Here is a 15,002-nt window from a genome sequence, read left to right on the forward strand (position 1 = left end):
AGACAAGAGCCTTTAGAAGAGAGTGTCCGGGTTGGTTCCTGGCATCCCTGGCTCCTTGCATCTGGTCCTGTCTTTTCCTTTGTCATTGGCACGTGTGGGGATGTTCATTCTGGCTGTGATCACCCTTCCAGAAAAATGTGCTGAAAGCGACAGATCCATGACAGATCCAGAAATGTCACTTCAAAGTTAAGCACCATGTTTTCAAAAAGATGACACAGAGAGATGGATTTTTGTCTTGCTTTGTTCTTTGAAATTTCTTTATGATGTCTCTTCTAGTTTTTAAATCCTACATAGGAGGATCTTTTACTTTGTATTTAAAAATGCATGGAATTCAAAGTAAAATCACCCATTAATGATAACTTTAAAGCATGGTGATGATATATAATAATGTGATAGTATTGAATCTATTGGTGACATTTTCTGGTATGTAAGGTGTTTCACATAAGTGACCTCTTTTGCTCACAAAACTTAAGTAACAAGTAATTTTTTCAATATTAATTGTATTAATAATGTCCTCTTTTACAAAATAGCTGAATCGTAGCAAGGTAAATCTTGTCCTAGGGCACACTTTGCTGGTAGCGTCTGAGACTTTTGATTTCAAAGCCCCAAATCTTTTCTTTACTACTACGTGAATATAAGAACCTAGCCAGAGAGAAACATGTCTACATTGCTTAAGAAATGTAGCTATTTTTGTTATGAATTACAAAAGGACGTATTAGCATGAAGTCAGCAATTGTTGTGATGATGTAGTTTGGCAAACTAAACTTTTTTGGGAAAGGCTTCCTGAAGGTGGTATTCTTTGAGATGATTTTCCAACAGTGTCTGTGTGTGAGATAGCTGAAGGATAGAAAAAAGATTTATCAGGACTATAGGTTAATTTTAGGGAACAAATAGATTTCTGTCAGTGATGAGTTAGGCTAAAATTAAAAAGAAGAAACAAAGACAAAAAAACCAGGTAGACTTAGAAGAGAAAGTTCATGCTTGGATTAAGTGCAGTTCAGGGTTAGGATGGCAGGCAGATGTCAGTGGCCATGGACAAGGTGTGTCTGGAATTTAGTGGAAGGTTGGAGAGGGATTATGGCTTAGATGCAGGCTTCACAGTGGCCATTCTCAACCATGATTCCAGAGTAGTAAGCGTGGATAATCAGCAGTCCTTACATGGACTGCAGTGTTCTTTTTTTATTTTTTGAGACAGACTCTTACTCTGTTGCCCAGGCTGGAGTGCAGTGGCGCGATCTCGGCTCACTGCAACCTCTGCCTCCCAGGTTCAAGCGATTCTCCTGCCTCAGCTTCCCAAGTAGCTGGGACTACGGGTGCATATCACCACGCCTGGCTAATTTTTGTATTTTTAGTAGAGACGCTGTTTCACCATGTTGGCCAGGCTGGTCTCGAACTCCTGACCTCAGGTGATCTGCCCGCCTTGGCCTCCCAAAGTGCTGGGATTACAGGCGCGAGCCACCGTTTCCAGCTGGATTGTGGTGTTCTAACTCGGCATAAGCGGCCAATCGACACAGTGGAAAGAACACAGGACAGGCAGTCACTGACTTTCACTCCACTTCCCGTGGCTGCCGTTTCATCTGCATAAAATGAGTGAGGAAACATTGTTGGCCTCAGAGGGCTGTGAGAAGCCAGTGATGTAAAGCATGTGAGTGTTTACTCTAAATACTCCATAAATGAACAGGACATTTGGCTGGTGGTTTCCTTCATTTGTTAATCAAATTTGTCTGCATTTTCTTTTGGCATCTACAAACAGGTCGACGAACTTCTGCATATATATGGTTCAACAGTAGACAGTGTTCCCCGAGACAATGCATGGGAAATCCAGACTTATGTCCACTTTCAGGATAATCACGGAGTTACTGTAGGGATCAAGCCAGAGCACAGAGTAGAAGATATTTTGACTCTGGCATGCAAGGTAATGGATTTTGCTGCAGAAATATACTTCTGAATAGAAATAATCAGTAATGTTGCAATCTTATGCCTTCTAAATTCGTGTGGTATTCAAGGGCTCAGTTTCCATGCCAGGGAACATATTAGCATATTTATTAGTTAACGTATTTATTAGCATATTGATTAATTTGCATTCTATTCCTCGATCTCTTTAGAAGAATGAGTTATTAGATCATGATCCCCCACCTCCATGAAGAACCTGAGCTAATCTACTGAAATTCTATGTATACTTTGATATCTAGAATAATTATGAAATCCATTGCTATTTAAGTTACTTAGAGATGGTGTGTTATAAGAAGGCGGCATAAACTTTGAGGTAATTTAATTTAATCCTAAATAGTTTTATCGGATTTCTCCAGATTAAACACGAAACTTGATATATTCACAGTTGCTTTATGGAGATTAATATAAGATGATGTTTTATTCATTTTTCAAACTGGGTTTCATTCCTGATCTGAAAAGGGAGTTTATGGTAAGTCTTAAAGAGGGCCCTCTGAGAGAGAATGTATTCAGCAACATCAGCTCAGAAGCTTTTTGACCACCAGGTGGTGTAGTAGAGCTTAAATCTTTTTAAGTTTCCAGAGAAAATACAATCAAATACGTTGACATGGTGAAAAAGGCATATAGAGTTTGGTAATGCTTAATCATGTGCACTTAATAAATGTGAAAAATGTTTAATTTTAGTCCCGCTTTGTCACTTTGACTTGAAACATTAGGATTCTGTACATTTATATGTAGTTTATATCCTTATGAACTTAATTTCCTTTTGCTCCCATATGTAACGTTTTTATTCAGAAAACCAACAATGTTCTATACCAGTGTTACCCTCTTTTAAACTGATAATTTTCTGAGTAATAAAGGGTATCAGAAGCAGTGGGTCGGCCAGGTGCGGTGGCTCATGCCTATAATCCCAGCACTCTGAGAGGCCGATGCGTCGGATCACAAAGTCAGGAGATCGAGACCATCCTGGCTGACACGGTGAAACCCCGTCTCTACTAAAAATACAAAAAATTAGCCGGACGTGGTGGGGACGCCTGTAGTCCCAGCTACTCGGGAGGCTGAGGCAGAAGAATGGCGTGAACCGGGGAGGCGGAGCTTGCAGTGAGCCGAAATCGCTCCACTGCACTCCAGCCTGGGCGACAGAGCGAGACTCAGTCTCAAATTAAAAAAAAAAAAAAAAAAAAAAAGAAGTAGTGGGTCAGTTTGACCCAGTTAGAGCATATGCCTGAGATAAATTTCTCACTGTTGAAAATATGCATGAGAGAGAAAATATGAGTGTGTGTGTGTGTACACATTTTCCTTTTGAAAAGTTTTTGGAGTAGGACATTCTTAATTCTGAAGTCTGTAGATTTGTTCACACTTTACAAATTTCTGCATTTTAGTAATGAGAAACAAGGTTAGGCTCAACCTAACTAAAGAGATGACATTTGCTGAGCTGATAAGATTTCTTCTACTATCAGATATGTTCTACTGTAATCTCTTAAAAATGCATCTTTTGCCTTTAATCATAAGCAATAGTGTTCAGAGAAAACCTTCTTAAAAATAATTGCCTGCCGGGCGCGGTGGCTCACGCCTGTAATCCCAGCACTTTGGGAGGCCGAGATGGGCGGATCACGAGGTCAGGAGATCAAGACTATCCTGGCTAACACAGTGAAACCCCGTCTCTACTAAAAATACAAAAAATCAACCGGGCGTGGTGGCGGGCGCCTGTAGTCCCAGCCACTCGGGAGTCTGAGGCAAGAGAATGGCGTGAACCCGGGAGGAGGAGCTTGTAGTGAGTGGAGATCATGCCTCTGCACTCCAGCCTGGGCAACAGAGCGAGACTCCGTCTCAAAAAATAAAAAATAAAAAATAAAAATAAAATAGTTGTCCCCCTTTACTTTTTTGCATACTAGTATACATGTATTTATTTATTTATTTATTTATTTATTTATTTATTTATTTATTTGAGATGGAGTCTTGCTCTGTAACCCAGACTGGAGTGCACTGGTGCTGTCTCAGCTCACTACAACCTCCACCTCCTGGGTTCAATCATTTCTTCTGCTTCAGTCTCCCAAGTAGCTGGTATTACAGGTGTGTGCCACTAGACCTGGCTAATTTTTGTATTTTTACTATAGTCAATGTTTTGCTGTATTGGCTAGGCTGGTCTCCAACTCCTGACCTCAAGTAATCCACCCGCCTTGGCCTCACAAAGTGCTGGGATTACAGGTGTGAACCACTGCTTCTGGCCTGCGTACAAATGTTTAAATTAGAGCTCTTATACAGGTTTAAATTCAGCAAATTTTTTGTGGTATTCTTTTAGCGATTTCTACTTTGATTTTTAATGAGCCTGCTAACCAGTGATGGATTTAGAAAGAGCATTTCAAATCTGAATGACTTTCTTTTTCTTTATAGATGAGGCAGTTGGAACCCAGCCATTATGGCCTACAACTTCGAAAATTAGTAGATGACAATGTTGAGTACTGCATCCCTGCACCATATGAATATATGCAAGAACAGGTAAGTGTGCACTAGTTTTAGAAAGGGAAACTGAACCACATCCATGGCCTTTTGATTTTGAAAAATGTCATTTCTGGGAAAAATTTTGTTTAAATTCGGCACCTAGTTTGGAAACAGTCTCTATATAAACGGTAACTTAATAGCTTTCTTGTTTTATTATGAAAAATAGTGTCAAAGTAGTTTTTCAAGGTATCATAACATGAAATCCTCTGATTTTGCTGTTTTCACCTTTTGCAGGTTTATGATGAAATAGAAGTCTTTCCACTAAATGTTTATGATGTGCAGCTCACGAAGACTGGGAGTGTGTGTGACTTTGGTAAGTGTAAGGAATGCCCCTTTCAGGGAGGTATGTTGTTCGTCTTTGCCTACTTTGCCCCAGTATCCTTAGACTTAATTTTTTTCCCTTACATTCACGTTTTCAGAATATATGACAGTAGTTTCTGAACTTCCTTTCTCTTCCTTCATTTCTCTTTATTGATATTAGCAGGTGACACAGATAGGTATCAGTATTAGAGGGAAATGCCAAAGTAATTAAATGGAATGAATATAAAATTGATGGGAATTTGAAAATATAGATTAATAACACCATGTACTGTGTGCTGGTGCTGCTCTGAGCAGATCAACTCATGATTCATATGACAGTTGCTTTCATCTCTAGTGTCTTTGCTCTTGGTTTTCTCTTCCCACCTGGAATGCTCCCCTTCTTTCCTCTTTCTTCCCCCATCCCTCGTCTCTAATGGCATGAATCCTACTGTCCTTCAAGAATCAATTTAGGGTCTAACTTTCTTGAAGAAACCGTATCTGATTACGTTAGCTTTACTTCCTTCTTTCTTCCCTGAGTTTAACAGTTAAGAGTCAGCCAGGCATGGTGGCTCACGCCTGTAATCCCAGCACTTTGGGAGGCCAAGGCAGGCAGATCACCTGAGTTTGGGAGCGCGAGACCAGCCTGACCAACATAGAGAAACCCTGTCTCTGCTGAAAATACAAAATTAGCCAGGTGTGGTGGCACATGCCTGTAATCCCAGCTACTTGGGAGGCTGAGGCAGGAGAATTGCTTGAACCCGGGAGGCAGAGGTTGCGGTGAGCCGTAAGCTGAGATCGCACCATTGCACTCCAGCCTGGGCGACGAGAGTGAAATTCCATCTCAAAACTTAAACAAAACAAAAAACAATTAAGGGTCAGTACTTCTGAAGTCACTTAATAGCATCATTTCCTACATTTCTCTTTGATTAGATAATAATTGGTAAATACATCCATAGAAACAATGATTAGATAATGATTGGTAAATACCTCCATAGAAACACTATTTCTTACCTCGTTAAAATATGTTGATACATGATTATTTTCCTTAAAATGATTCAAACTAAGAATAAATTAAAGTTTATAATATGTTAAAATGTCGTTTTTAGGATACTTTCATTTTTTAAAAATTTGTATAATATTTTCTAACCCTCATGTTATTTTTTTATTTTTATTTTTTTTGAGACAGAGTCTTGCTCTGTCGCTCCGGCTGGAGTGCATTGGCACGATCTTGGCTCACTGCTACCTCTGCCTCCTGGGTTCAAGCAGTTCTCCCTGCCTCAGCCTTCCAAGTAGCTGGGATTACAGGTGCCTCACCTGCCACTACACCTGGCTAATTTTTGTATTTTTAGTAGAGACGGGGTTTCACCATGTTGGCCAGGCTGCTCTTGAACTCCTGAACTCAAGTGATCTGTCCACCACAGCCTCCCAAAGTGCTGGGATTACAGGCGTGGGCCACTGCACCCGGATCCCATGTTATGTTGGTTTTTCCTTTGAAGCCCTCTTGGCCTTTTTTCTCCTCCTCTTGGCCTTCACTGTGCTTTTTGTGGTTGCCATTTGTGTTCATCTTTGTACTGGAATGAGTGAATGAAGACACTTGCAAAGATACTCTCTGGTGAGACCATAATCTGCCAGGCTCTGCTGGGGCCACAGAGGAGACCTGGGGAACAGGACATTCTTGCTGTCCTCAAAGAACTCTCCGTATTAGGGGACTAAGACAAGGAAACCTGTGCTCCTCACTGTGGCGTCACAGAGGGCGACACTAAGTCAGGAGCCATGCATTCAGAAGAGGGAAGGTCTCCCTAGGATTTGCACGTAATCTTATATATTTAGGGCAAGCACTGTATTCATCCAAGCATTTTTTCACCTTCTTAAAATGCTCAACCCCATAGTTGTTTCTCAACAATTATTTGTTGTATTGAACTGAATTTCATGTATTTCAGTAAGAGTATTTTTTGCTGTTAAATTTGTTTCTAAATTTTTTATTGTGGTAATAGACACATAACATAAAGTTTATTGTCTTGACCACTTTTAGGTGTACCGTTTTGTGATGTTAAGTACATTCACAATGTTGTGCTGCCATCATCTATCTCTACAAATCTTTTCAGCTTGTAAAACTGAATTCTGTACCTATTTAACACGAACTGCTCATACTGTCCTCCCCCTGGCCCCTGGCAACCACCAGTTTAATACTTTGTATCTCTCGGAATTCCCCTGGCAACCACCGTTCTATTAATACTTTCTGCCTCTCTGAAGTTGACTGCTCTAGCTACTCATATAAATAGTATTATACTGTGTTGTCTATTTGTGACTGGCTTGTTTTACTTAGCATATTCTCCTCAAAGTTCACCCAAATTGTAGCATATGCCAGGATCTTTTTCCTTTGTAAGACTGAATGATATTCCACTGTATGCATAGATCACATTTTGCTTATCCATTCATCCATTGACAGACAGTTGGGTTATTTCCACCTCTTGGCTATTGTGAATTATGCTGTTATGCACGTGGCTGCATGGTCTCACCTTTTGAATAAAAGTTATGTTTTTATATTTCTTTTTCTTTTTTTTTTTTTTTGAGACGGAGTCTCGCTCTGTCACCCAGGCTGGAGTGCTGTGGCCGGATCTCAGCTCACTGCAAGCTCCGCCTCCCGGGTTCATGCCATTCTCCTGCCTCAGCCTCCCAGGTAGCTGGGACTACAGGTGCCGCCACGTCGCCCGGCTAGTTTTTTATAGTTTTTAGTAGAGACTGGGTTTCACCGTGTTAGCCAGGATGGTCTTGATCTCCTGACCTCGTGATCCGCCCGTCTCGGCCTCCCAAAGTGCTGGGATTACAGGCTTGAGCCACCGCGCCCGGCCTGTTTTTATATTTCTTAAGCCTCCTGTCTGACATTTTTCTTGCAGGGTAGACCCTGCAAGATATTTGTACTTTCAAAATAGTTGTAATTTAGACTTTCTCAACATACTGTACTTACAAGAAAATATGTTCAAGGAGATACTGCCGATGTGGTTGGAGAAACTGAGTATGGTGGGTTGAGACTTGCTTTTTCCTTTTATTTTCATTCCTAGGGTTTGCAGTTACAGCGCAGGTGGATGAGCATCAGCATCTCAGCCGGATATTTATAAGCGACGTTCTTCCCGATGGCCTGGCGTATGGGGAAGGTCCGTGTGGCACACCGTGCCTCTGTTCCCTCTTAATTTGCAACTGTGGAATACAGCCTGGCTAGTGAATGTTTCTTCATACAGTTTTGTCAGAAAAAGGTTTCTCTAGGAATTTTAAAGAAAGTAAACCTAAGAGTTTAATTGGAAATGTGACCAAACACAGCGTCTCACTCCCATAAACCCTGCTGCTCAGGAGGCTGAGGTGGGAATATGGGAGGATTGTTTGAGCCCAGGAGTCCAAGACCAGCCTGGGAGATACAGTGAGACTCCTGCCTCCATAAAAAAGGACAGAGAGAAGACGGGCGCGGTGGCTGACAGCTCTAATCCCAGCACTTTGGGAGACCGAGGCGGGCGGATCACGAGGTCAGGAGATCGAGACCATTCTGGCTAACACGGTGAAACCCTGTCTCTACTAAAAATACAAAAAAAAAAAAAAAAGCCGAGAGTGGTGGTGGGCGCCTGTAGTCTCAGCTACTCGGGAGGTTGAGGCAGGAGAATGGTGTGAACCCGGGAGGCGGAGCTTGCAGTGAGCCGAGATTACACCACTGCACTCCAGCCTGGGCAACAGAGTGAGACTCCATCTCAAAAAAAAAAAAAAAGCGACAGAGAGAGAAAAGAAAGAAATGCATATGCCTATAAATAGAGCATGTGTGTGTGTTTAAAAGACAGAAAATGTATACATATATATAGACAGAGGGAAGGAGGAAGAGAGTGTGAGACAGACAGGCAGACACTGATGGAACAGAGTTAACATGGGAACACTAGAAAAATATTAGAAAAAACAATGAATGAGTGGTTCTTAAGTTGTTTCTCTTTCAAGCTGTTTTTTCTAATAGTAGCTGTGAGAGAGCTAACATTTGTTTTGCTCTTAGTGGCATCTAAATACTATACATTTTGGCCCTTTAATTCTTTTCTGTTTTTCTTATTTAAAAGACGGAGTCTTGCTATATCACCCCAGTCTGGCCTCAAACTCCTGGGCTCAAGTGATCTTCCCACCTCTGCCTCCTGATTAGCTGGGACTACAGGGACCTGCCACTGTGCCCGGCGGGCACTTTCTTTGAAGAAAGCGACAAACAAAACAGTCCCTAGGAGTACATGGTGTGAGTTTGCAGCCTTCTTTCATCTTAAAATATTTCTCACAGTAATCCCTCTCTCTTTTTTTCTGTTTCTCCTTCCTTTTTCTCAGGGCTGAGAAAGGGCAATGAGATCATGACCTTAAATGGGGAAGCTGTGTCTGATCTTGACCTCAAGCAGATGGAGGCTCTATTTTCTGAGAAGAGCGTCGGACTCACTCTGATTGCCCGGCCTCCAGACACAAAAGCCACCCTGTGTACATCCTGGTCAGACAGTGACCTGTTCTCCAGGGACCAGAAGAGTCTGCTACCCCCTCCTAACCAGTCTCAACTGCTGGAGGAATTCCTGGATAACTTTAAAAAGAATACAGCCAATGGTAAGGCTTTGTTCTGACTTCCTTCTTAACTGCTGGTATCAACAGCCAATATTTTTAGGCTGTAATTTTGCTTGCAAACTCAGATTATTTAAGCTGTTCAAAGAATGTTTTCTAATTTATTAGAAGAACACAGATGCCAACTGGAGTAGATTTTATCAAAATTTCATGCATTTTAGTAATTATAGCGCTTTCATGAAAATATAAAATAATTATTTTTGCACAAAATAACATTTTTAAAACATCACGGACTCTTTAAAAATCACCCATGATGTTTAGTCTTGTAGTTGCTCTGTGATTGAAGGCAGATGAAATCCTGCGTAAATGCCATAGTGGAAAGATTTTTCTTATTTGATTGAATCCAAGGCATAGCCATTTTGCAGTAATCTGTTGGGCTCTTAGAACAGCCTGTGCATTTCAGTTCAGTCATATCTTTTGTTAAGTACTACTTTCTTAATAAACAGCAAACTTTCTTTTTTAAAATTTATTTTTATTTTTATTTTTTTGAGACAGAGTGTCACTCTGTCGCCCAGACTGGAGTGCAGTGGCTTGATCTTGGCTCACTGCAACCTTTGTCTCCTGGGTTCAAGAGATTCTCGTGCCTCAACCTCCTGAGTAGCTGAGATTACAGGCGTGTACCACCATGCCTGGCTAATTTTTGTATTTTTAGTAGAGGTGGGGCTTCATCATGTTGCCCAGACTGGTCTCAAACTCCTGACCTCAGGTGATCCACCTGCCTCGGTCTCCCAGAGTGCTGGGATTACAGGCATGAGCCACCGTGCCTGGCCAGTAAACAGCAAACTTTTAATGTAGGTCATGAATTTTAAAACTTAGTGAAAATGAAAAACTGTGTGCCAGCATATTTTTCTCACGATAAGACTTCCATATGAGGAAATCATTTGAAGGTCTGAAGTTTTGAGTTTATCATTTATGTGTATTTCATGCACTGCAGTCAAGTAAATTAGGGTACTGAAAACCAGTAGTTTTGCTTTATACCTCTGGAGAGCCTGGGTCAAGCTCCACAGGAGACCAAGTGTGGGGTCTTTTTCCTGGGAGAGCACAGAGCAATTTTTATACTTAATTACGATGATAATGGATTTCCAGTAGAAATCTCTGCATGATTACCAAAAATGAATGAAAAACACCAAAGAGAAGTTGTTAGGATTGATTTAATTATAAAGGAAGTTTATTAGGTCATTTTTGGAATTAAAAAATCAGATGGTAAGATTTGTGATTCAATAAGGTATCTCGTGCTTTTTCCTTCTCTCTTGGGGCCTTCCTCTAATTTAAAATGCCATTAAATGGACTATTGGCATATAAAAGTGAATGTCATAAAACAAAAATTATGATGGAACTTATTAATTACTTGGGTATATTAGAGCCATCATTCAGCTACCCTGGGCTGCTGTTATGGGTCTGAGTATTCCATATAATACATGCATGTGTCCATTTGTTGGATTCATTACTCTTGAGGGATACATTCACTACCTGTGTTATGTCTCTATGTATTTTATCATAATAAGAAATTACCACAAAGGCTATACTTTTGGTACTTGCGGGAATGAATTCCTATAGAAAGCAGAGAAAGGGGCAAATTTACCTTTTTTTTTTTTTTTGTTTTTTGAGAGAATCTTTCTTCTCTGTCACCCAGGCTGGAGTGCAGTGGTGCAATCTTGGCTCACTGCAACCTCCACCTCCTGGTTTCAAGCGATTCCCTTGCCTCAGCCTCCGAAGTAGCTGGGACTACAGGACTATGCCACCACACCTGGCTAATTTTTGTATTTTTAGTAGAGACGGGGTTTCACCATGTTGGCCAGGCTGGTCTTGAACTCCTGACCTCAAGCGATCCACCCCCCTCAGCCTCCCAAAGTGCTGGGATTACCAGGTGTAAGCAACCGCGCCAGGCTGTTTTTCTTTACTTTTTAGTTTTTTTTTTTTTTTTAAAGTAAGGATAAAGCAGGTGAGTTAAGCCACTTTTATTTATTTATTTATTTATTTATTTATTTATTTATTTATTTATTTATTTTTACCAGGGAAACAGAATAAAGAGGCAGTCCTGGATCTGTTAAACCGCTATTCTATTACTTATCTTAGGCAGCCATTCGGACTGTCTAATCCTTTATACCCTATGTCTGTGTGGACAAAGAGCTTAGTTAGCCAGGCAGGCACGGTGCTTGTCCACATCATGCCTCCTGATGGAACCTTGCAGGTTCTTCCACTACCAGCCTAGTGGGAGCCACTAACCCTTTCCTGGTGTCCTGGCAAGACTGTGCTGTCTGCGTGTGATGGTCTCCCAGGCAGCGCCCCACCCGCCTCTGCCCTGAGCTTTACTATTCCTCCCCTCTCCTAAGCTCCAGGTGGCTGTTCCATAGTGATGTTGCTTGTGTTGGAAAAAACAGCCCCAGCAGACTCCTTCCCCAGACACCACAAACTTAGACTTTTCTTTTTCTTTTTGAGATAGTTACGTTGCTTGTGAAGGAAGTTAAATGCCTGTGGGCAAACATCTCAGAAGGAAGTCTTCCATTTTGAAGGTTGAGGGGACAAGAAAATAAGGGTAGGTGGGTAAATTAAAAGGTAAAAGTGAAAAAAGACCAGGTCTCTCATTCATATGCAACATCTGAATGGCAAGAGAAGCCTATGTTTGTGGAAACTCTGAGAGGTGGCATGGTAACAAGCATAGAGGTTTTGAGTCAGACGTGGGTTTGGGTCCTGGGCTGCCCTGTACGGGTTTTTTGACTCACCCAGGGAGTTCTGGGCTTTGGTGGATACTACCCCTGGATACTACCTCTTTACCCTGGTGGAAACAGTCCTGAGGTGCAGTCCACACAGCTCTGCAGATGGGCCCTGGAATGATCCCCAGCTGCCCATAGCATCCTCGCTTTCACACCTTCCATGGGCTTCCTGCCCTTCCTGCCTCACTGTCCCTGCCCCCTCCTTTGGGAAACTTAGGGTTACCTTCCAAATAAACTTCTGCACCCGAGTCCTTGGCTCAGACTCTGCTTTTGGGGGAGTCCGAATGAAGATGCTGAGCCTCACTTTTCTCATCCAGAGGATAATGTTTCTCCCCTGCCCCTGTGGACCCTGTGAGTTTGGGGGAGTTCCTGTCTGTGGCATGTTCAGCCCAGTGTTTTACTTGGCAGGAATTCTGAAAACGTGCTTCTCCTCCTCCTCCTCCCTCTCCTTTGCAGCTTCCTGTTTTATTAAAAATTACCTTGATTTGCTTTTGCAATGAATTAGAAAACAGTAATCCCATTTTTTAACTAAAAAAGTTAAAATTTACAGAAATAAAAAATTTAAATGACTTTGAAAAACAGTTTTTAATACAACTTTGAAATATAACTTAGCAGTGGCCAGCCATTTGAGAGCCTGCCTTTCCCTAAATTTCATGTTCCCTTGGCATTGCTAGAAGGCAACCATGTACTTGAAAAGAAGGAAAGTTCTGTTTGCTTTTCCAGAGAAGCCAATCCTTTCCTTGCTATAAAAACCAAATGGTTGGCTCTCTGGGAAAGACCTGTTTTTTTAAAAATAGAAATTATAAGAATATCAGAAGGTAGATGAAAAGGAAAGCCTTAAGCACTTGTTTGGGCTTATGCTGACCATCCAAACGGAATATTTATAGCCCCCTGTTGAGCACTTAAAATGTTGGGGGGCAGGGGGCCCTGGGAACAAGAGTTCAGGGCTTTCAGTCATGTCCTGAAGTTTATGTTGGTTAACCTTTGTCTCTTGATCAGTTTCAAGTGGGGGAGGGAAACCCTGTCTCTGTCTGTATCTCTGTGTCTAATCAATCTTTAACTGAAAGAGGTGTTAGTCACAGTGGCAGGTCCCAGGAAGCTAGGGGGTTGCTTGTGGGTTGCTATTAAGGTTCTGCTTTTCTAGAAAAGAAGCATCCTTGCAGTATTTGACATTCATTGATACAAATAATGTTTAGGAAAATGGCTCTCAAACTTCCTAGTGCCCAGGACTCAACCTGCTGAGCTTAAAGAAAATGTAGACTCCAGGGTTTTGCTGTCGGTACATCTCCCGCAGGAGGCTTGGGGCAGTGCAAGCCCTCTTCCCCACCCCCCCCACCCCGCTCCGGCTCCTCCCGCTTTTGTTTTTTTGAGATGGAGTTTTGCTCTTGTTGCTCAGGCTGGAGTGCAATAGTGTGGTCTTGGGTCACTGCAACCTCCACTTCCTGGTTCAAGCGATTCTCCTGCCTCAGCCTCCCGAGTAGTGGGATTACAGTCATGCACCACCATGCCTGGCTAATTTTATATTTTTAGTAGAGATGAGGTTTCTCTATGTTGGTCAGGCTGGCCTCGAACTCCCGACCTCAGGTGATCTGCCAGCCTCGACCTCCCAAAGTGCTGGGATGACACGTGTGAGCCACCGTGCCCAGCCGCAAGCCCCATTTTTAACCTGTGCAGATGAGGAAAGCAGCTCTGGAGAGCCAGCCTCTCTGGCCTGCATTGCCTGGAGAGCAGCCCTGGGGCTGGTGTGAGCACTCCCGCTGCCCGTTGGCCATTAGTCTAAAAGAGGTGGCCTGAAATGGAGCAGTAGGACTTACTGTTTCCTGTATGCTGAGGTTTGAGGATGGAATGAGATAATATGCGTAAAGTTCCCAGTACATGATTGCTGTTGCACATGTGTGTTCTTAGGAATCGTGTGTTCCAAACCTCCACCATTGTCTTTCCTCGTGTGCTCAGCATGCAGGCAGTTGACTCTTAGCTCACCTCATTTGTTGCTCAGTCCATGCTTGGAAGACACCATGTTCCATTTGGCAAATCATTTACACTAGGAAGCAAAGATCTTCCAGCTTCACTCCACTATGCCTGTGATGCTCTGTGAGGAGCAGAAGAGACAGGAATATATGGAGAATTGATGAGGGTTCAGTATGAAGTTCCTCTGCTTCCTAAGAAATGAATGACCATTTGATTTTGCCTTGAAGGGCTTAAATTTCTGTTCTAGTTATTCACAATGGAGAGAGGAAATGTCCATAGGCCGTATTTGACTTGAGCGGAAATATCGTCTGTAAAAACTTTATAGAGAGAATTAATTTTACCACTGGAATTCCCCAAAGAGGCCAGTGTTATTTTAGAGCCAACAAGGTGACCATTGAAGGGATTGGGCGGGCCAGACCTGTTTATACTGGGATCCTGTTAATGCCGTATTTGTGATTTATGTATGAAAATCCCTTTTCTAGTGTTTGCCATCTTTTGAAACATTCCAGCAGCTTTTAAGAAAGTCTCATTGGGCATAGAGTTTCTGAACAAAGTCTTTATGTAAACACTGAACTTGTTGCATTAATGAACTCTCCATCTATAAACAGCCATTAATCCTACCTTGTTAGGATTGGAGGTATATTTAGTAGGGGACAAAATGGAAAAGACCTATGTTTTCCTTCCATTTAGACGATATAAATCCAACACATGCTTACCAGATGATGAAGGTAATTGCAGCCTGAGGTTCTTTTTTAGCCTCCACGCCCCCTTTGAATCATTCTTTTTTAAAATTGCTGCGAGTAGTGTAGAGTCTGAAGCTACCAGAAGCCACTTAGATGTAAATTTGCTCTTTGGAATGAATTGCTCTTGGGAATGTATGTGTCCATTATATAGCTTCTCACCAGGGAAAAGAATTATAGAGCCAGCTCTGATGTGGCAAACCCACTT

General features: G+C 42.0%; 1 protein-coding gene across 1 annotated transcript in view; it reads left to right on the forward strand.

Moving 5' to 3' along the window:
* Positions 1-15,002, forward strand: part of TIAM2 (TIAM Rac1 associated GEF 2) — a 134,665-nt gene that overhangs the window by 48,640 nt on the left and 71,023 nt on the right. Inside the window, exons 8-12 of the mRNA XM_030928255.1 lie at positions 1,754-1,915; positions 4,345-4,449; positions 4,687-4,765; positions 7,815-7,907; positions 9,094-9,357. Of these exons, the coding sequence (XP_030784115.1) occupies positions 1,754-1,915; positions 4,345-4,449; positions 4,687-4,765; positions 7,815-7,907; positions 9,094-9,357 (703 nt within the window). The remainder of the gene's footprint in view (positions 1-1,753; positions 1,916-4,344; positions 4,450-4,686; positions 4,766-7,814; positions 7,908-9,093; positions 9,358-15,002) is intronic.

The sequence above is a fragment of the Rhinopithecus roxellana genome, chromosome 4, assembly GCF_007565055.1.
Source record: "Rhinopithecus roxellana isolate Shanxi Qingling chromosome 4, ASM756505v1, whole genome shotgun sequence".
Taxonomy (NCBI): Eukaryota; Metazoa; Chordata; class Mammalia; order Primates; family Cercopithecidae; genus Rhinopithecus; species Rhinopithecus roxellana.